At 34.1% G+C, this 21,993-nt stretch overlaps 2 protein-coding genes across 4 annotated transcripts; both read left to right on the top strand.

Annotated features, from left to right (window-relative positions):
* The first annotated feature begins 4,150 nt into the window (after positions 1–4,150).
* LOC140890458 (uncharacterized) lies at positions 4,151–13,518 on the top strand. Of its 3 annotated transcripts, none has more exons than XM_073298245.1 (5): positions 4,151–4,389; positions 8,661–9,138; positions 11,420–11,529; positions 11,763–11,811; positions 12,814–13,518. In XM_073298245.1, the coding sequence occupies exons 2-5, from the start codon at positions 9,089–9,091 to the stop codon at positions 12,965–12,967; spliced, it is 363 nt and encodes a 120-aa protein (XP_073154346.1). In that variant the 5' UTR covers positions 4,151–4,389; positions 8,661–9,088; the 3' UTR covers positions 12,968–13,518. The 3 variants fall into 3 exon arrangements, 2 of the variants coding, with proteins under 2 accessions (XP_073154346.1, XP_073154347.1); XM_073298246.1 differs by lacking the exon at positions 12,814–13,518 and adding an exon at positions 12,470–12,783; XR_012152189.1 differs by lacking the exon at positions 8,661–9,138.
* Positions 13,519–19,686: 6,168 nt separating this feature from the next.
* LOC140889967 (uncharacterized) lies at positions 19,687–21,774 on the top strand. Its single transcript, XM_073297713.1, has 4 exons — positions 19,687–19,817; positions 20,052–20,856; positions 20,968–21,042; positions 21,142–21,774. Exons 1-4 carry the CDS (start codon positions 19,687–19,689, stop codon positions 21,772–21,774), a joined length of 1,644 nt encoding a protein of 547 aa, XP_073153814.1.
* Positions 21,775–21,993: the final 219 nt, after the last annotated feature.

The following is a 21,993-nucleotide window of genomic DNA, read 5'->3' as shown; positions in this document are numbered from 1 at the left end:
CTGCCAATATGATTTACCCTCGAGACAACGACATAATCGAGCAGTTTCGATGCAAGTGGATTAGGTCCAATCGATCCCAAGTGTGACGACAAATCATCTTGTTGGGCTCCTCGTATTTGAGTTCCAGAAAAATTAAAGTTAGCACAAACAATAACTAGTTAGAAATGCGCTCTACTCTTTAATTATTTATTGGTATTTACGGTTTGAGTAACCGTACCAACTGAACAAAAATAAAAAATTGGATTTGAACCTAAAATCAGCCGTTTCAGATTATCGATTTGATTCGGTTCGATTTTCTCCACGGTTAATCGAACGGAATAAAAAAACTATTTTTTAAACTTAAATTTTTTTATCAATCAATTAATTTTTGAAATGAATAAATGTTGCATTATATACATATTTGTATTATATATTATATCATTTTATAAATACAAAAATTCTTATTATTTAAATTTAAAATGTTAGCAGTTTTTTTAAAATTTATCTGAAAAAGGGACTTATTGGAAACTTGTATTTGGCTTTAGGTAGTTTAGAGTAATTTACCGAAACAATAAATCACAATATTTGATTGAGTCAATTGTTAATTTTTCCCCAAAAAAATTATTCACTAACAGAATAACAAAAGATATTTAGTTCTTAAACATACGAACTAATAAAATTTGAAAATAAGTTGATCAATAAACCTAAAATCATATATATTTCTGACATTTAAGTGCTTTTTTTTAAAAAAAAATTGTTTTGGGTAATTAAATAAAATATATATCCAATAATCCATTTTCATTCTTCTGACAAAGCACTTATTTCAAAATTAAAAAAAGCTTTTATCCAATAATATTAGCTTTGGTCTATATCCAAACAACTACATGGAAAAATTATGTGATTATGGGTACGTAATCGAGGATTATTGTTTTTTCCCTTAAAACTTAAAATTACCCAAGGGAACGGCGGCAGTCGAGGAATTCTTAATTTGCAACACAATTTTTTTATCAACTTCGAAAATTCTCAGACTCAAAAGCTATTGATTGGTTGCTTAACATTATCATTTTGTGTCCTCTCCAAATAATTACCCATATTAATAACTACAAAGGGACATGATTCTCGTGTGTGATGTTATTATTGATCACTACAAGGACTTTCTTTGTATCATAAACAGTAATTCAAGTATGATCAAAATCATCACACAACAAAAAAAATTTGGATTTGCGATGGTTTTTCTGTCGCAAAAAGCATCACAAAGCTATATTTTTTTAAATTGATGGAACGTTTTATTAAAAAACGTCAACAAATTTTTTGTATATATATGATGTAAAATATTTGCAGCTATTACCAAACTCCCTATTCTTTATAGTATATATTTTATTTAGGTCAAATAACCTAAAGGGGGCACTTTGAGAATTATACAGGTAATTAATAGGCGTTTTACAGGTATACATATCAAGTTAAAATTGTCTTTATTCAGTTTCCAAATGCTAATTAAACTGAAATAGGAAACAACCAAAACCTGGGCTTGCGTGCAGTCATTTTTGTCATCATAAAGGTTAGGTCGCACAACATTTTAATCTAATTACGGGAAACTGCTAGTGACATTTGATAGCAGCGACCGGGTCGTATTTCATTAAATTAACTTTGACAAATCCTCTATTTTGTATGTATAACAGTATAAGATCCTCTTATTTGAGTTCATTATTGTTATTTTTTTCAGGCCATATTATTATATGGACAATTTACTTCAATATAATATCAAATAAATTATGTCTATGTTGGCACAAGAATTAATTATATTATGTTTGTTTGTGTTTTTAAATTATTGCAAACAATATAAACAAAGCCACAACAATTTCAAAATAGTGATTTTTCGAATTTTTTAAAAACAATTATTTAACATAAAAATTTTAATTAATATTTATGTATGCAAATGTTTGGACGTATATATATATGCATGCTTGCATACCAATAGTGTCATGTACACTCATGTTTGCATTTTTGCGTGTGAAAGTGAGTAAATAGATTAATTTATGGGGATTAGCACGCAAATGATAAAGTTTGAACCACCAAAAAAACTTTGACTCTGCCGACCTTGTGCAAATACTTGACACAATACAGTGGGAGATGAATATGCAATGAATTCACGTCTTCCAATAAAGCCCAGTCCCAGTACATTTAACCGAATCATGACTAATTAGTTAGGTTCTGAATTCATCTGACATATTGATATTATATATTGGGGAAAGTCTCAATAAATCCCCATGAGCAATCTCAAATGATTTTTCAGTTCATGTGTAAGAGTTTATGTGTTCTAGTTTCCTGACAAATGTTTGCAATATGTTTGAGCTCCCTATTTGTGATCAATTGACCAAACTACCCCCAATTTCTTTGATAACCCCACGATACCCTCTACTCTTATTTGAAAAAGAAAGAAAAAAGAAAGAAACAAAAAGGTAAAGAAGAACAATCAGAGTAAGAACGATCGGTAATTTCCCTCCTTTTTTTTTGGTAGATCGGATTAATGAACCATTTGTACTTTCCTTCCATCGCCTAGGGTTTCTTGTAGATCTGCGTTAACTGAAGAAAATCGTCAATCCTTGTGCTCAGTGCTCGTAGTCAGTTTTTCCTAGATTTGAAGGTTTTAATTTCGATTTGAAATATTATAAACCGTGGGCGAACATTAGATTGTCCCAAATTGATGTATTGTGTACGTGTATAAAATGCTGAATCGATGGAATTGTTTGAGATTTTGTTATGATTTTAGAGGTTGCGTTTAATTTGTGGCATTGCGATAATTTTACAGATTTGCTTACAATATCTATTTTACACGTCTGTTACTGGGAATCCTGTTCATTTTGTGAAATTTTGTGATATATTAGCTGGTATTTGTTATTGTTCTCGATTATAATGTTTTAATTCCTAATATAATGGTTTTAGTTTTAAAACGTACTGTAATTGTTCTTGAAGTTGTTATCGTGTAGTATTTGTCTGTCTGTAATGTGTTATGAATGAGTGTATCATGTTTTGATTTTTGAGCCTGTATTTATGTAGTTTGAAAATGGAATATGAAAGTGATTAAAGCAATGTTACGTTTTTGGGTTGCTGTAAATAAAAGAAGAAATTTGTCATCTAAATCTTTAGAGGTTGTAGCTTGATGGATGTTTTTGTGAGTTTGGACAAAAAATGTACAGAAATATCTCCGAAATCCATGATTTATGGAATTGTTTGAGATTTTGTCATGATTTTAGAGGTTGCGTTTAATTTGGGGCATTGCGATAATTTTACAAATTTTCTTACAATATCAATTTTATATGTCTGTTACTGGGAATGCAAATCATTTTATGGAATTTTGTGATAGATTAGCTGGTATTTCTCATTGTTCTTTATTGTAATGTTTTATTCCGCTTGTGTATTTTATTTAAATGACTTTTAAGCAATCGTTTAGTTTATTTAGATTATTTTAATCGCTCTGTTTATTATTAAAATAGTTTATTTAACATTGTGACATCAAAATAACTAAAGTATTGATTTTTATTTCTATGTTAGTGTTTAAATTCCTTCAAATTTCTATTTGTTAATGTGACGCCAAAGTTCCGTAATTTAAATTCCATGTCTAAAATAACTTTAATATTTATACTTTTAAAATTCATGGTGATTTAAATTATTTAAATTTTTTTATAATTTAATTGTATTGATATTTAAGTTTAATTGCTTAAATTTCTTGTATTGGTGACTTCCGGCTTCGGCGCGCGGCAAAGGCCAACACGGCAGGAAAATCCCTCATTTTTAAATTTAGGTGGCCTATAATTCATGAGAGGTGAAGAAATAAAATAAAATCTTTATTTTAGATTTTTTCATTCAAGAAAAAAATCGCGTAAGCGCATTTTCGCGCGTAATTCTTTAAATTTCCCCAATTTAGCTTTTTTGAATTCGGGCAAGTGAAATTCCATTCTTGGCATTTAAAATTTAAGGTTTTAGACTTAAATATTTAAATTAGAGGGAATTCTACAAGCAAAAATTTTAAAATCAATTCTAACACTTTTACTTGATCAAAAAGCATCTTTTGGCTAGTTCTACTCTCACACACTCACACATATACATACATACGCATATTATATCACATCCAAACTTAAACCCTAACACTTTAAATCCTAATCTAGTCGACTCCCACTTCATACTTTCCTCTCCTTCACGCCTTCTCTTTCTCCTCCCCATTTTCTCACCCCTTCACCCACTTTTTCCCCTTGGAGCTCACGGCCGCCCACTCCTCCACCTCCCTTGCCATCCAGCCGCCGTGCAACCGCCCCGGAGCCACCTTGGAGAGCTTCAGCAGCAGCTGGACGTGGCTTAGCAGCCGTGTTCTCTCCATTTCTTCCCTATTTCTTGGTTTGATTGCTAGTTGAGGCAAGAATTCTTTTCTACTTTTAAAAACCCAAGCATAGGTTATAAGTTTCTTGAACCTCTCTTGTAATTTCGGTTTTTGGCAGATTTTTAGTGTAATGTGTGTGTGGTTGTGTTCGGTTTCAGCAGGGGTTCGGGGCTTGGGATTTATTTCGTGCATATTTTATGGCTAGCTTGCATATTGGTCTTGTAATGGTGATTTACTTGCATCCAATGAAACGTTGGTGATGTTATTGAAAAATCAGATTGCAGTATGATATTTTTCAACTAATTTTCATGGGTATTTGATTGATTTTAAGCCTCTCTTGGTGTTATGAAAGTCTTATCATTCATGTGTTTTGAAATGATGCGAATGTATGGAGATTGTGGCGTTTGAATGGAGGTTTTGGAAGAAATGGATGAAAGGAGTGGAGGGGCTGCCCATGGAGTGTTCATGGGTCTTAAACATGTGTCTTGATTGAGTTTTGGATGGATTACGGGGCTGGTTGTTAGAGTTTTGGTTGGGTTGTTAGCTAGTAGTGTTTTGAAGGCGTTGAGTTAAGTGCTTCGGTCAAAAAGGAGGAGTTAGGTAGAGTCGAGCTAGAGCCTTGTCCAAGGGCCCTAGCTGATTATTTAGGGATGCTTACAAGTTTCTTGGATGGGTTTTAGGGGTGTTAGGGCATGAGGAGTGAATTTGGTAAGCCATATCCTTAAGAGTGCCAAAACAAAATTTTTACCATTGCGCCATGTCTTGGAAAACAGTTCTGGTGAGTTTGGTTTTAGAGGCCTGGACAGGGGCTACCTCTGATTTTCTTAAAGTATAGGATGTTAGGATCGTGTCGGTATAAATTGGGTTTATTTCGGATAAAAATCGATTGAGTTATGTACGTTTTAAGTTAGAGTGACGAGAGCAGATTTTTCCATCGTTTACGGGCTGTCCGGGTGTCTAAGTTTTTGAGTTTGTTTGGTCCATTATAAAAATGTAAATACTGGTTATTAGAATATTTTAAGGTGTGTTTGAGGTGTCGGTTCGAACGGAAAGTCTTTTGGATTAATATAGGATGAGTTATGGATTTTATAGATTGACTGCTCGAGTTAGGCCCTTGTGAGCGCAAACTTAAGTAAAAAAAAAAAAGGAGTAAGCCTTAAGCCAAGGGTGCTCCCCTACACTCCAATCATCCATAAAGATTTTTTTATGTGCCACCTTTTGAGTTTGCTTTGTTTACCTTATTCAACGCCATTTATTCGCGTGTGTGATTTCAAATTCACTTAAGATTTTAGTCGCGAAGTCTTGTATTAAAAGAATGTTTGTAAAGGTAAATGTTGAATTGAGAAATGTTAAATGAATGGAAAAGGTTAAAGAATGAAGTGAATTGATTGTGACTTAGACGTGCAATGATGGGTCAGGGGATGCCCTGGGTCACTTGCCAAATTGAGACGTGTAGATCGGGGTCGGAAGACATCCCGGCTTCCCTACCAAATTTAGACGTGTAGATCGGGGTTGGAAGAAATCTCGACTTCTCTACCAAATAATGTGGGACCGAGAAGAACTCGGTTTCGTTGCCGGCATCGTATACTATTGTAAGGCCCGAAAATATTAAGTTCTTAATGACGGAATTTAAGATTTAAATTCCGAATAAGAGTGAAAAGATAAATTTGAGTATTTATGGAAATTAGAGATTTTAATTTCGGGTCAAAAATATATAATTTGAGGAGTTCGGATTTTAAGATGTTAATATCCGGAATTCTTAAATTAAAAGATTAAAAAAATATTTGCAATTGATATTTATGGAACTTCAGATGTAATTCCAAGATTATAAATATCAAAGATGTAATTTGAGGATGAAATCCGAGCAAGGGCCAATTTGCAAATATTGAGTAGTTCAAGGACTAAAATGCGATAAGGTCCGAAATAATTTAATTTTAATGCGAGAATATTTAATTTGAGAATATTTAGAGTTTAGAATTAAATTCTAATATTCTTAAATTATTTAGGATTGAAATTGAATTAAATCGCTTGTTCGGGGACGGATTTGCAAGTATGCCAAAGTTGAGGGGTCAAAGTGCAATTCCCTTGCAAGTGGGAATCACACGAGGGCCTTAAATATGAAATGAAATGGATTTCATTCAGATTCCCAGCCAAGAAACCGAGAGAGATGAGAGAAAGGGTTCCAAGCCATTTTCGATTCTTTAAGCTCTGATATCTTTCGATCCGCCCGGTAGAATTTTCGATTGAGCATATATTTTTGATCACAGCTCCGAGTACTTCGTTTTGACGTAAGTTTTATGAAGTTTTACCATGTTTGAATTTTATGATATTGTTAGAATTAAGATTTGATTGTATAAACATGTTCTAGCATATACGATGATAGCATATCTAAGACGGATTGAGAAAAGATCGTCGTTTGAACATGTTTCCGATTTTTGAAAGATTTTTCAGAAATCTGATTTTTAGGGGCTGATGTTCACGTTTTATGCTGCTGGAATTGGTGATGATATTTGATTGATTTTATGCGCAGGGCACGGACCCCGTGCATGCCATGGGCAAGGTTCCGGATCGACTCTGTCCCAAATATGTTTTGAGAAAAGGAGGCACAGACCCCGTGTAAGCCTCCATGTAAGGGTCCGTGTGTCCTCTGTTCCGCAACTCCTTTTGATTTCAATTTCTGCAAAGGCACGAACACTTGTCCAAAAGCTGCACGGACCCCGTGCAATGGTCCGTGCAAGCCGGACCAAGGTCCGTGTGTGAGCAGAATTTTTTTTTTTAAAAAAAATTCAGTCTTTGATTTTATTTCGTTCAAGTGTGATTCCTTTATGATTAAATGTTAATTTGCCCTTTAAGATGAGATTAGCACCCGAGGTCCCCACAACAGGATTCCTCCCCTCTAAGGAATGATTTCGTCCTCGAAATCGCATTCGATCTTACTGCTGATTCTCGTAAGTTGTATAGCTGACTGAAGTAATACTGACTTCAATTCTCTGAGCTTTCTCTTCAATTTTGCTGAAGTTATTACATCATAGAAATCATGATTCTTGAATTTCTTGATATCGATTATGAGGTTGTGTTATTTGATCTCGATCGATTTTGATTGACTCTTATTCTTTTGCTAGAGTCTGCTTTGCTTAACTCGCTGTCATTCAGAATATTTGATTTTGTCTGACATTTCCTTGAGCGAGGTTCTTTGATTGAAATTTGAGAATTATTGATTATTTGATGTATCTATTCAGTGTATCTTGAAGTATTTGGCTCGTAATTGATAGAAACTCAGATTCAAAGTATCCACAATATTTATGGGTTGATTGCATAATTTGCTAGTACTTGGGAAATAGAAAGAAGAAAAATAGATGAATGCTTGATCGAGTGATTACAAATCTGTAATTTTTATACGTGAGTTGCTAGACAGATACTCATACAATCAGAATTGTTGCAATCCAAGCTAATATCGATTGGTTTGGAAAGATGAAAGCAACATTGATCTTAGATCAAGCAATAGAATATTGATTGTGAACGACTTTAGTTTGAATCTACTTTAATCGTCATGATTTTGCGGTTTAGAGTGTAGTAGATTTCGACAGATTTATGAATATATTGTATTAGATATGATACAAACATAAAAGATACTTGTCATGCATTTAGCAAGATGATCAGATTACAGAAACTATTGAAATCTATTGTCGACATAGAGACTTTAGATTTGTTTTCTAGATTGTGGCACTGATTGTCAGATGTTCTTAGTGTTTGGTTGTATGAGATTTCATTATACCATCCTTTGATTAGTGGACTATCAGATGTGATTTTCCAGATTTCCGAGGATATGCTCAGAACTATAGTACTAGATTCGGTACTAATTGATTGATTATTTGCCATTTGATTACCATAATTCTTGTGACAGCTATCTGATAGATATAGAGACAATATTTTGCGTTTAGATGATAAGAAAATCATAATTGTCTTTATATTGAAATGATATGATCGCTTCTAATTAATCATTTATTGCCCTAAGATGAGATTAGCAACCCGAGGTTCCCACAACTATAGTCATTGATCGATAAAAACCATAGTCACAATCGAGGAACTAAGTGAAAAGTTAAATTAAAGGATAAATGTTTCATGAATGTGTTTTCCATCGCATGTTGCTATTGTTCTTACTTCGGACATGTCTTGACTTTATTTCTTTCGCGCGAGATTCATTAATCTATTGAGCACTATTTTTAGTATTATGCATTATTTTGAACCCTTGTTGTATTATTTAAATCTTGTTGGGCTTTTAGGCTCACTACTATACTTGGTGCAGGTGAGTATGCAGACGAGGCTGTGAGGCAGGATTTCCAGGGCCCGTAGGTGTTCGGTGGCACACCCTGACCGTTGCCGCTCTTTTCCTTCCGCATTATGTCATTGTAATAAATATTCGCTGTCATATGTCGTTTTCTTTTTTTTCAGTAGCAGGATGTGTTATTCCCTGCAATTACGTTTGGCATGTAAACTCTATTTTTAGGATTTTCGTCTGGTGTCGAATTAGTTGCTGTTTATGTATGCTTTGTGGGATGGTTACCTCGGGTTAAGGTTTATTTTAAATTGCTGTTTGAGACAGGTGGGTTATTATTCAAACAAATAGGTCATGCCGAATTTTTTTTTAAATTTTTCCGTATTTTCTTTATTTATTTAAAAGTTAGAAGTTAGGGTCGTTTCAGTTGGTATCAAAGCACGGTCATTGGGCGTGAGATGTGCCTACCTCCGAACTCTGGGACTCGGGAGATCTCGCCTCAAAGTCTGTAAGTTTTTAAAGAATTTTATATGTTAGTCATGCCTGAATTGATACTTTAAATGTTTTGATGTCATCCTTTATAAAATATTTTCAAAACTAGAAGTTTAATTTGTTTAAGTGCGTAGTTTAGTGTTTATTTTTCGTTTAAAAATTTGTTTTAGTTGTTCAAAGAGTATCATTCAAATGTTTATTTTTATAGCATGCGGTTTCAAGTTAAACGGAGTTGGTGTACTAATATTCCTTCTAGTTTTGGACAGTACATGGTTGTTGTTTGATTTATTAGGTTGTGTTAACAATATTTGGTGAGATTATAGAAATTTGTCGGAGATATTTAACTTGTGTATTAGGAGGTATTTATTTGATCCGTCCTTGTCGTAATTTATTCTCTTAGGGATGAGATTTAGTCGGATTAAACTAAGTGAATAGTTTGATTAGAAATTGAAAGATGTATTAAGTTTATGAATCAAACTCGTGTGAAGACTTGGGATGCGTAATTTTTTTATATTATTATGGGTAGTTTGAGTTTTTCTTTTGTTATTTGGGCAAATATGATTTCGATGATTAGTGAGTCGGTTACTATGAGCCTTTCAATTTTGTGAACTATTATTCCTATCATTATTTTCTTATTCTTCAATCGTTCTTGTATCCATTGCAACATATACTTTTGAGTATTCGAAATTTTCTTTCTTATCCTTGATTTCATCATTTATGGATTTGTATGACATTAATCAGCGTTAAATTCTGCCACTTTGGCAATAGTTGAACTTCATAGTAAAATCTTGTTAATGTTTCATACTTTTTGAAATTTTATTCGGTACTAGAGCTACATGTTGATGTGAGTAAGATTCACTGTCTTTCTTTTTGATAATCTACTCATGTTGTATGACTGACATCTGATTTTAATTTGAGACCGTTGTTTTTCCCTGATTAATAACTTGTGTAGACTTCTTTCGACTGAAGTCACACAGATTGCTCTTAATTGTGCTTTGATTGTTTGAACATCATTTCATTACTCACGGATAAATGATTACGAGACCTGGATCCTGTTGGCCCATATTCATTATTCATGGAGCCTCCATTATTATTCATTCACCCCTAGAATTGAATTATGAGTGAGTTATTTTCACTTATCTAGATTTTTATTTTCAGCTCGTTTGTTGTAATGCTTGCATTATTTCATTTCAAATTAAGAAGCATTACTTGTATGTCTGTTTCCTTTCATGATCCATCATGATGAGGATTTGGGTGGATCATAATTTCAACTATTATTTCAAATTTTTATGTAGAGAATTGGCTCGTAGCCGCTTAGTAAGCTTTTGGACTGATTGGAATTTAGCATTTATACTAGATAAAATCCTAAGTTATAGTTGTGATCCTAGGAGTTGCGACTATCAATTATATCTAGTTCTAGCGAGTAGACTACTAGGTAGTAAATTAATTGAATGGGTTGTTTCGAATTTTAAACAGGATCGTTAAGAGTAAATAGAGGATTTTGGTGAGCTGAATGGGTGAACAGTTGCGAGATAGGAATTAGAGCTGCCCCTAGAATACTTTCGAGTACTTTACATTTGCATTCTAAAACTTTGTGATTGTCGACCTGTAAGACTAATGCACCAACTATGGGAATAGAATGCTGAATAGAACATTCAGGTAGTTTTTCTGAATATGTTGTAGATTTATTTATTGGGAAAATACTAAGGTACTGGAGGATCAATTAGAAAGCCTTTTCGATCAGGTTACAAGCTCTTCGAGGTGTCCAACTGTATACTAAATTCTTGAATTATGAATTCAGGTTGTATATATAATAATTTGGAAATTTTTGGATTTTCAGACTTGCTGTCAAGTTGAACTAGGGATTTGAGGTATGTCTTCAGGAGATACGTGAGAATTATTTGGTACTTAGAGACGATCTAGTTCCATAAGAGATTAATATATAGCTCATAATATACTTTGACTTGAAGTGTAATTATGGATTTCTTAGTCGTTGCGTCTGGGATAGAAAAGATGGTTAAATCTGTTGGGAAATTTTAATCAAGAGTTGAACTATCAGTAAAATCAAAGATGCCAGAGATGAACGTATAAATTGGTGAGTGGATAATTGGGATCTGTTTAGTCACCTATTTGGATTCTATATGTTATCGGTTATTAACTTGGGACTGAACAACAGTGCATTTTATGGTTATATTTTCTTATCAAAGATTGTGTTAGATCCAGCCTACGTGGCGCCCAAGTACATATTAATTTTTTTTTATTTATCACGTGGCTGTCTTATTTCTCCTCTTTCACAGGCTTCATCTTCTGACAAAAGCCCCAAATACAACGCAAACCCTATTACCCCTCCTTCACGTCTGCAAATGGAACAAACGCAGATCTGGCGATCGAATCTCACGAAAATCGGGTATTTGGTTTTAAGATTAGTTCAAATTTCCCCGTTTATCTGAAATATTCTCCTCTCGCTCTTTTCTTTCGTTTCTTCTTCTTCCGGCCGCGCCTCTCACTCAGCTGCCCCGAAGCATGTGATTGTTTATTATCTTTCTTGAACAAATATTCAAGATTTGTGGATTAATAAATTTTGTTTATTTTAAGTTGGGGATTTGTGATAGTTTATTGTGTTTGCCTGTATTTGTGCAGGTGAGAAGAAGCTTTCGAAGGTAATAGTGCCGGACAAGTGGAAAAACGGGTTCGGTTCTCTTTTCTTGAGCACTTCTTCCTGATTTTCCTGTATAATTGTAACAAGCTGCTCTCCAAGACAGCCTCGGCTTTGTAAGGATTTGTTGCGGTTGAATATCGGAAATTTGTTGTTATTATTACCAAAAAGCATTTACAGTCCTTTTTCTTGAAATATTATTGCTAATTGAATTTAAGTCTTGAAGATTTACGGTCAGTGGGTGCCTAATATAGAATGTGGTTCTTTCTTGGAATTTATCTTGTTTATTAAAATTTTGCAAGAGTTATCTGGTGGTAGAATTTGATTTCGATTTGGTGATGGAAATTGTTTTTTCAGTGTTTTTCTAAAAAGTATGATACAATTTTTCTGACTGTGAAGCTGTGGTTCTTTTGTGTTTGGAAGAACTTATGTGACTGTTACTCTGACATTATATTGGTACTTGAGAGTTGAGAAATGATGCATGTAATTGTTGAATTCTAGAGATATGAACAGACAATTGGATACAAGGACTTGAATCTTAATGGAAACATTAACTTAGCCAATAATTACCAACAAATCTATTGTCTTTCTCGTTTGTATGCATGCACATGTCGGTTAGTTTAGTTTTAATCAACATATTTACCTTCAGGCAATACAACCTTGGTAACCTGCATTCCCTCCTGTCTTTTAGGCTGCACTTTGGTCGGTATATGTGAGTCCAAGATTTTAGTTTGTGTTAACAAATAAAACTTCATCTCTATTTTGGAGTGATGTTTTAAGGAGCAGTTTCAAGATTTCATTTGAGGGTTTGTAGATTGATTGTGTTTGTAGATTAATTGTGTTTGTAAGTCATTATATACTATCAGATTCAATCTTATGAGAGTTCATTGAATCTTTTGCAGGAGAGTTGAAAACAGAGATTCTTAATATTTTGAAATGGTGTGTTTTAATTTATTTTATGATATTGTATGTATAGTTATAATATTTTATATATTCAAGATTATAAAATTGTTTGTGATTAGTTTTTCATTCTAGGGAAGAACATACGTTGTATTCGTTGGACATGAGCCAGGTCTTTATGACACATGGGCAGAAGCAAGCGACCAAGTTCTTGGATATAGCTATGCTGTCCATGACTCCTTTGACAGTAGAGAGGAAGCAGAAAAAGTTTATCGTGCATATATGGTGAGAAATTCTGCATCGAATACATTCCGGAATACAAGAAACCAAAGTTCGCATTCAATTCCGAGTTCAAGGACTGGAGGACCGTTCCGGACTACAGGGAACCAAAGTTCACATGCATCTTCAAGTTCAGGGACTCAAGCATCCTTCCGGACTACTGAAAACCAAAGTTCACATGCAATTTCGAGTTCAAGGACTGGAGCACCGTTCCGGACTACAGGAAACCAAAGTTCACATGCATCTTCAAGTTCAGGGACTCAAGCATCCTTTCGGACTAAACCAAAGTTCACACTCAACTTCTACTGTAAGGACTGAAGTGAATATGGCTAAGTTGGAGGAAATACAACAGAACCTAGATGAAATCAAGAGAATTGTCTCTATGGTAGAAGTGAATTTGAAAGCACTAAGAATTAGCAAAGATAATTAGAAATATTATTTTAAGTTGTTTCCTAGTTTGAATTTTATTATATAACTGTTAATGTTGGAAAAATTGATGCCCCTGTTCTATTTATGGCATTGTATGACTGAATTGTTTCCCTATTCTATCTATTAATTAATCTGAGAGATGATCGATGTTATTTATATCTTGTTTGGTTTATGTGCGCTTCTGTCTTTAGCACATTTGGAATTTGCAAATGTATTGTCTGTTGTATAAATTTTTTTTTTTAGTTAAGTCTTTTTTTGGTTTTTATGGTCTTAATTCTCATGGGCTGCATCAATTTAAGGAAATTGCAAAATTATTTTAGCCTACAGTCTTAATTAAAATATAAAGCATAAGATATAATTATTTATTTGTGTAAAAGATATACATATAAAATATGTCATTCCTCGAAATGTATAAAATAACAATTTGACTAATTAAACAACTTTGGTCTTGAGAAATGAGAAGTAAGGTATGGATGAACAAGTACAACCAGAACTCAGAATGCTAAGAAAAAAAATGCAAAAAAACAGTAGTGCAGCAAAATATGGCTGTACATGTATAAATCTGATAACAAGGCTTTACAAAACACATAAAAAGAATGGTCCAAGAGGATACAAACCCGTTGTATATGTATGTTAACAAACTGAATTCTTCAACTACAAGGCCATAACCAGAACAAACGCCGTACAAACATGACAAAATACAACTACAATTCAATCCTTTTTCATATGTATTATGATGCTCTCTAATCGCTTTTTATGGTGTGTATGCTGCACCTACACTACTACAATGTGGTTCGTCCCGATGATCAAGCTGATAACCCGCACCATATTTCCTTCATAGACAAATCTTCTGTAACCGACAGAAATTGCCAAATCTGAGACTACAAAACATAAAAGGAAACACATCTCAAACAGAGAATTCGATTGAAAGAATGTTGTTATACCGCAGTTACTAACAACTGATCTGGAATCTAAATATTTAAAGAAAATATGTATATATTCCAAGAAAGAAACACATTCTATATTATGCACCCACTGACCGTAAATCTTCAAGACTTAAATTCAATTAGCAATAATATTTCAAGAAAAAGAACTGTAAATGCTTTTTGGTAATAATAACAACAAATTTCCGATATTCAACCGCAACAAATCCTTACAAAGCCGAGGCTGTCTTGGAGAGCAGCTTGTTACAATTATACAGAAAAATCAGGAAGAAGTGCTCAAGAAAAGAGAATCGAACCCGTTTTTCCACTTGTCCGGCACTATTACCTTCGAAAGCTTCTTCTCACCTGCACAAATACGGAAAAACACAATAAACTATCACAAATCCCCAACTTAAAATAAACAAAATTTATTAATCCACAAATCTTGAATATTTGTTCAAGAAAGATAATAAACAATCACATGCTTCGGGGCAGCTGAGTGAGAGGCGCGGCCGGAAGAAGAAGAAACGAAAGAAAAGAGCGAGAGGAGAATATTTCAGATGAACGGGGAAATATGAACTAATCTTAAGGCGTAACGACTGTTTTTTGTCGGCCTTACGAGGGAAACCAAATACCCGATTTTCGTGAGATTCGGTCGCCGGATCTGCGTTTGTTCCATTTGCAGACGTGAAGGAGGGGTAATAGGGTTTGCGTTGTATTTGGGGCTTTTGTCAGAAGATGAAGCCTGTGAAAGAGGAGAAATAAGACAGCCACGTGACAAATAAAAAAAAATTAATATGTACTTGGGCGCCACGTAGGCTGGCGCCCAAGCAGGCGAACGCTACCGTATATATATATATATATATATATATATATATATATATATTGAAATGGGTCAGATCTATCTCATATCTTGAGGTCTAATGAGTTAGAATTGAATACTCCTTTAGCTATCCTATTTAGAAAAGTTTAGTGTTAGTTGCTAAGTATTTTGTGAACTTGTGAATTTCTTAAGAGCTCAAGTTGTATATTATATGAGTTAAGTTTAATTGATAAATAGACATTAAGCATATCTTTGTTGTTAGAAAGTTTTTAAGATATGGTCGAAGTCGACATAAATTATTTATTGGTTGTATGGAGCATAATTGATCAATAACGAAGGATATAAGATTAGAGAAATGTAAGTTGTGCAAGAACTTAAAGGTCTAAGAATTTACAGGTTGTGGAACTTATGAGTTGCAATAGGATGACGTTCGTAGGTTGCAATTTAGATCAAAGTAATTTGGTGCAGTGATAAAATTTAAGTTTGAATAAAATCACTCGATAGCAAATAAGAACTAAAAATTTATAGGACAGTGAGAGTTAGCCAAATCCTTGGTGATATATAGATATTAATAAGTATCAGATTGCGCATCGAAAGCTAATTAGCGTCAACTCTTGTGGCTGCGAGATAAGAAGATTTAGTGTTATTATGGTCTAAGATATTCGAACCTGGTTAGTAAGTTTTGAATTTCGAGGACGAAATTCCATTTAAGGAGGGAATAAATTGTAGCACCTAAAATCCAATCTATTAAATCGCATGCATTAAATTAAATAAATATTATGATTATTATTTTTAAGCTTAATCGATTTAAAATTTTTTATCTTAATTATTTGTTAATTAAATATTAATAATTTATTTAAATGTTTTTATTGTACTAACTATTTAATTAATACTTTTAATTGCTTAAGTTTAATTGCCAAAATGATTTTTATTGTGCAACTTATTTGTTTTAAATATTTTAAAGGTTTCAGTTTGCTTAATTAAATGATTTTAATCATTTAGTTTATTCGTTTAAATGATCCTAATTGTTTCACTCATTTATTTAAAATGATTTAAGTTTATTGGATGGTTAATTAAATGATTTTAACTGTTAAGCTTATTTATTTAAATATTTTTGGATGGTCCAACTTATTTATTTTAAATAACTTAAGTTTAGCGATTAGTTATTTTAAATCATTTTAAGTGTCTAGCTTATTTATTTAAATGCTTTCAATTGTTTAAGTCGTTTTAAAGATTTTATTCCACTTGTGTATTTTATTTAAATGACTTTTAAGCAATCGTTTAGTTTATTTAGATTATTTTAATCGCTTTTTTATTATTAAAATATTTTATTTAACATTGTGACATCAAAATAACTAAAGTATTGATTTTTATTTCTATGTTAGTGTTTAAATTCCTTCAAATTTCTATTTGTTAATGTGACGCCAAAGTTCCGTAATTTAAATTCCATGTCTAAAATAGCTTTAATATTTATACTTTTAAAATTCATGGTGATTTAAATGATTTAAATTTCTTTATAATTTAATTGTATTGATATTTAAGTTTAATTGCTTAAATTTCTTGTATTGGTGACTTTCGGCTTCGGCGCGCGGCAAAGGCGAACACGGCAGGAAAATCCCTCATTTTTAAATTTAGGTGGCCTATAATTCATGAGAGGTGAAGAAATAAAATGAAATCTTTATTTTAGATTTTTCCATTCAAGAAAAAAATCGCGTAAGCGCATTTTCGCGCGTAATTCTTTAAATTTCCCCAATTTAGCCTTTTTGAATCCGGACAAGTGAAATTCCATTCTTGGCATTTAAAATTTAAGGTTCTAGACTTAGATATTTAAATTAGAGGGAATTCTAAAACAAAAATTTTAAAATCAATTCTAGCACTTTTACTTAGTCAAAAAGCACCTTTTGACTAATTCTACTCTCACACACTCACACATATACATACATACGCATATTATATCACACCCAAACTTAAACCCTAACACTTTAAATCCTAATCTAGTCGACTCCCACTTCATACTTTCCTCTCCTTCACGCCTTCTCTTTCTCCTCCCCATTTTCTCACGCCTTCACCACTTCTTCCCCTTGGAGCTCACGGCCGCCCACTCCTCCACCTCCCTTGCCATCCAGCCGCCATGCAACCGCCCCGGAGCCACCTTGGAGAGCTTCAGCAGCAGCTGGACGTGGCTTAGCAGCCGTGTTCTCTCCATTTCTTCCCTATTTCTTGGTTTGATTGCTAGTTGAGGCAAGAATTCTTTTCTACTTTTAAAAACCCAAGCATAGGTTATAAGTTTCTTGAACCTCTCTTGTAATTTCGGTTTTTGGCAGATTTTTAGTGTAATGTGTGTGTGGTTGTGTTCGGTTTCAGCAGGGGTTCGGGGCTTGGGATTTATTTCGTGCATATTTGATGGCTAGCTTGCATATTGGTCTTGTAATGGTGATTTACTTGCATCCAATGAAACGTTGGTGATGTTATTGAAAAATCAGATTGTAGTATGATATTTTTCAACTAATTTTCATGGGTATTTGATTGATTTTAAGCCTCTCTTGGTGTTATGCAAGTCTTATCATTCATGTGTTTTGAAATGATGCGAATGTATGGAGATTGTGGCGTTTGAATAGAGGTTTTGGAAGAAATTGATGAAAGGAGTGGAGGGGCTGTCCATGGAGTGTTCATGGGTCTTAAACATGTGTCTTGATTGAGTTTTGGGTGGATTACGGGGCTGGTTGTTAGAGTTTTGGTTGGGTTGTTAGCTAGTAGTGTTTTGAAGGCGTTGAGTTAAGTGCTTCGGTCAAAAAGGAGGAGTTAGGTAGAGTCGAGTTAGAGTCTTGTCCAAAGGCCCTAGCTGGTTATTTAGGGATGCTTACAAGTTTCTTGGATGTGTTTTAGGCGTGTTAGGGCATGAGGAGTGAATTTGATAAGCCATATCCTTAAGAGTGCCAAAACAAAATTTTTACCGTTGCGTCATGTCTTGGAAAACAGTTCTGGTGAGTTTGGTTTTAGAGGCCTGGAAAGGGCTACCCCTGATTTTCTTAAAATATAGGATGTTAGGATCGTGTCGGTATAAATTGGGTCTATTTCGGATAAAAATCAATTGAGTTATGTACGTTTTAAGTTAGAGTGACGAGAGCAGATTTTTCCCTCATTTACGGGCTGTCCGGGTGTCTAAGTTTTTGAGTTTGTTTGGTCCATTATAAAAATGTAAATACTGATTATTAGATAATTTTAAGGTGTGTTTGAGGTGTCGGTTCGAACGAGAAGTCTTTTGGATTAATATAGGATGAGTTATGAATTTTATAGATTGACCGCTCGAGTTAGGCCCTTGTGAGCGCAAACTTAAGTAAAAAAAAGAGGAGTAAGCCTTAAGCCAAGGTTGCTCCCCTACACTCCAATCATCCATAAAGATTTTTTTATGTGCCACCTTTTGAGTTTGCTTCGTTTACCTTATTCAACGCCATTTATTCGCGTGTGTGATTTCAAATTCACTTAAGATTTTAGTCCCGAAGTCTTGTATTAAAAGAATGTTTGTAAAGGTAAATGTTGAATTGAGAAATGTTAAATGAATGGAAAAGGTTAAAGAATGAAGTGAATTTATTGTGACTTAGACGTGCAATGATGGGTCAGGGGATGCCCTGGGTCACTTGCCAAATTGAGACGTGTAGATCGGGGTCGGGAGACATCCCGACTTCCCTACCAAATTTAGAAGTGTAGATCGGGGTTGGAAGAAATTTCGACTTCCCTACCAAATAAGAGGGGCAATGTGGGACCGAGAAGAACTCGGTTTCGTTTCCGACATTGTATACTATACCCATTGATCGATCAAAACCATAGTCACAATCGAGGAACTAAGTGAAAAGTTAAAGTAAAGGATAAATGTTTCATGAATGTGTTTTCCATCGCATGTTGCTATTGTTCTTACTTCGGGCATGTCTAGACTTTATTCCTTTCGCGCGAGATTCATTAGTCTATTGAGCACTATTTTTAGTATTATGCATTATTTTGAACCCTTGTTGTATTATTTAAATCTTGCTGGACTTTTAGGCTCACTACTATGCTTGGTGCAGGGGAGTATGCAGATGAGGCTGCGAGGCAGGATTTCCAGGGCCCGTAGGTATTCGGTGGCACACCCTGACCGTTGCCGCTCTTTTCCTTCCGCATTATGTCATTGTAATAAATATTCACTGTCGTATGTTGTTTTCTTTTTTTCAGTAGCAGGATGTGTTATTCCCTGCAATTACGTTTGGCATGTAAACTCTATTTTTAGGATTTTCGTCTGGTGTCGAATTAGTTGCTGTTTATGTATGCTTTGTGGGATGGTTACCTCGGGTTGAGGTTTATTTTAAATTGCTGTTTGAGACAGGTAGTTATTATTCAAACAAATAGGTCATGCCAAATTTTTTTTTTTAATTTTTCCGTATTTTCTTTATTTATTTAAAAGTTAGAAGTTAGGATCGTTTCAGTTGTAGCTTGATGGATATTTTTATGAGTCTAGGCAAAAAATGTGCAGAAATATCTCCGAAATCCATGATTCTTCACTACGTAGCTCCATTGCATAAGATGCTTGTGTCTTTGAACGATGATGATGATGTCCTTAATATGATTCATCTTCATATGTGTGTAAAGCTTACGACAATTGAATTGAGGGCAGAGAAAAAAACCAAACACCTCGACAAATTGAATGATGGGAGGTAAAATATTACATTTATTTATTATTAAACACAATTTCGTACTTCTGTTTTGATAATATTTTAGTACCATGTTTAACAAATTAAAAACGAAGGGTTAAATATTGTAGATTAGTTCTTATACATTATCAATTCGTTATTTATTTGAAACAAATACAAATCTGGCAGATATTTTATATTTGTTCTTGTAGTTTTTGTTTTTTTTTCATATTATTAATTGTATATTAAACTGGTAAGGGTTGATGAGGAAGACACGCAGTCGAGGAGTGATAACGAGGTTGAAAAGGCCCCTTGCTCCAATACCATAGATGTCTGGGTTAATTGCATTCGTGGTGTAGGACAAATATTCGAGGGTGCTTCTGAATTTAGAAAATGTTTGAAAAACTATTCTGTTGCTACCAGACGTTCATTTGTGTATGTTAAAAATGACAGTGAGAAGGTTATTGTCATTTGTACTGGGAAGAGCTGTGAATGGAGAATTTATGGTTCGAAACATAAATCAGACAATATTTTTGGCATCCGAAAATGTATGTTGAAGCATAGTTGTGGTGAGAACAATCTACGTAGTAGAGGGCATCCTAGAGCTGATGCGTATTGGATAGCGGATGTTGTGAAAGAAAAATTGAGAGGAGAGCCCTCTTATCGTCTTTGTACAATGCAGCAGGACTTACAAAGAGAATTTGGGGTAGAGTTAGAATACCGCAAAGTTTGGAAGGGTAAAAAGTTGGTGATGCATGATATTCATGGCACAGATGAAGGATGCTATGATAGATTACGATGGTACTGTAGTTCTGTTAAAAAGACTAATCCCGATAGTATTGTTGAGTGTGAGATTGATCCTTTGACCAAAAAATTCATAAGGTTGTTCATTTGTTTTCATGCATGTGCTGTTGGTTTTGTTAGTGGTTGTAGGCCATTGATTTTTTTGGATGGTACTCATATAAAGAATAAGTATAAAGGATGTATCTTAGTTGCTGTGTCAAAAGATACAAACGATGATCTTTTCATAATTGCCTATGCCGTAGTAGATGCTGAGAATGATGTGAACTGAGATTGGTTTTGTTATCATTTGAGAAGTGTGCTCCTTTCCCATCAATGAATTCCATTCGACGAGTTCACATTTTTTTCAGAAAGACATCCTAGTTTTATCAAGGCAGTGAATCAACTATTTTCTGGGAGTGGCCATGCTTATTGTTTGAGACATTTAGTGGATAATTTTGTAAAACAGGTAAATTCTAAATCACGTATCCTTGACCAATTGTATTGTAAAATTTTCATACTATTTTATTATTTTAAGCTGAATGTAAATTGTTTTTCTTCATTTTAGGTGTTGAGAAGTTATCCCAGACATAACAAAAAATATTGGTCTTCGGTATTCAAGAAAGCTACGTATGCTCCGTCCTTCCAAGAATATGAACAACATATAAACAGTATATTCGAGTCAATGCCACTTGCTAGAGGGTTTATTCTAAATTCTGATCTACAGAGTTGGGCGAATGCGTTGTTTGTTGGTAACAGATGGGGTGTTATAAATAATAATATTGTCGAGTGTTGGAATAGTTGGGTTAGGCCAGCTCGTCATCTGCCTATTGTTGGTATGGTGGATCAGATACGCGTGCAGATAATGAGCATGATGCACCAACGGTGTGAATCAACTTTATCCATGAATAAGGAATTAAGTCCAAGAAAAGAAAAGTCTGTTTCAAGCGTATATATCGAATCAAGAACATTAAGAGTGCATCGTTCGTGTAATTGGAAGTTTGAGGTTGTTGATGGTGAAAAATCATTTGCCGTGGATTTAGCGGATAGAACTTTTTCATATAGAGCTTGGCAGATCAATAAGCTTCCATGCAAGCACGCCTGCTCTGCCATTGAGTCGAAATCGCTGTCATTATATGATTTTTGTGACAGGTATTTCAAAATCGAGATGTATCGTGCGGCTTACAAAAGGAATTATTAACCCAATCCCAACCTTTGACACGAGTGAGGCATGTGTTGATGAATCCGAAATAATCCAAGCTCCTTGTGTGCGTAGTCAGCCCGGTCGTAGGAAGACGAAGAGGATACCGTCGCAAGTTAATACACGTGTGTCAACATGTGGTCATTTTCATACGAGAGGACACAACAGACGCAGTTGCAAAGAACCTATATAGTAGCTGTAATTGCTTAAAAAATTTGT

Source organism: Henckelia pumila, chromosome 3, assembly GCF_033568475.1.
Source record: "Henckelia pumila isolate YLH828 chromosome 3, ASM3356847v2, whole genome shotgun sequence".
NCBI classification, from domain to species: Eukaryota; Viridiplantae; Streptophyta; class Magnoliopsida; order Lamiales; family Gesneriaceae; genus Henckelia; species Henckelia pumila.
The sequence above is the reverse complement of the archived record's forward strand: the minus strand, read 5'-3'. Positions and strand labels throughout refer to the sequence as shown.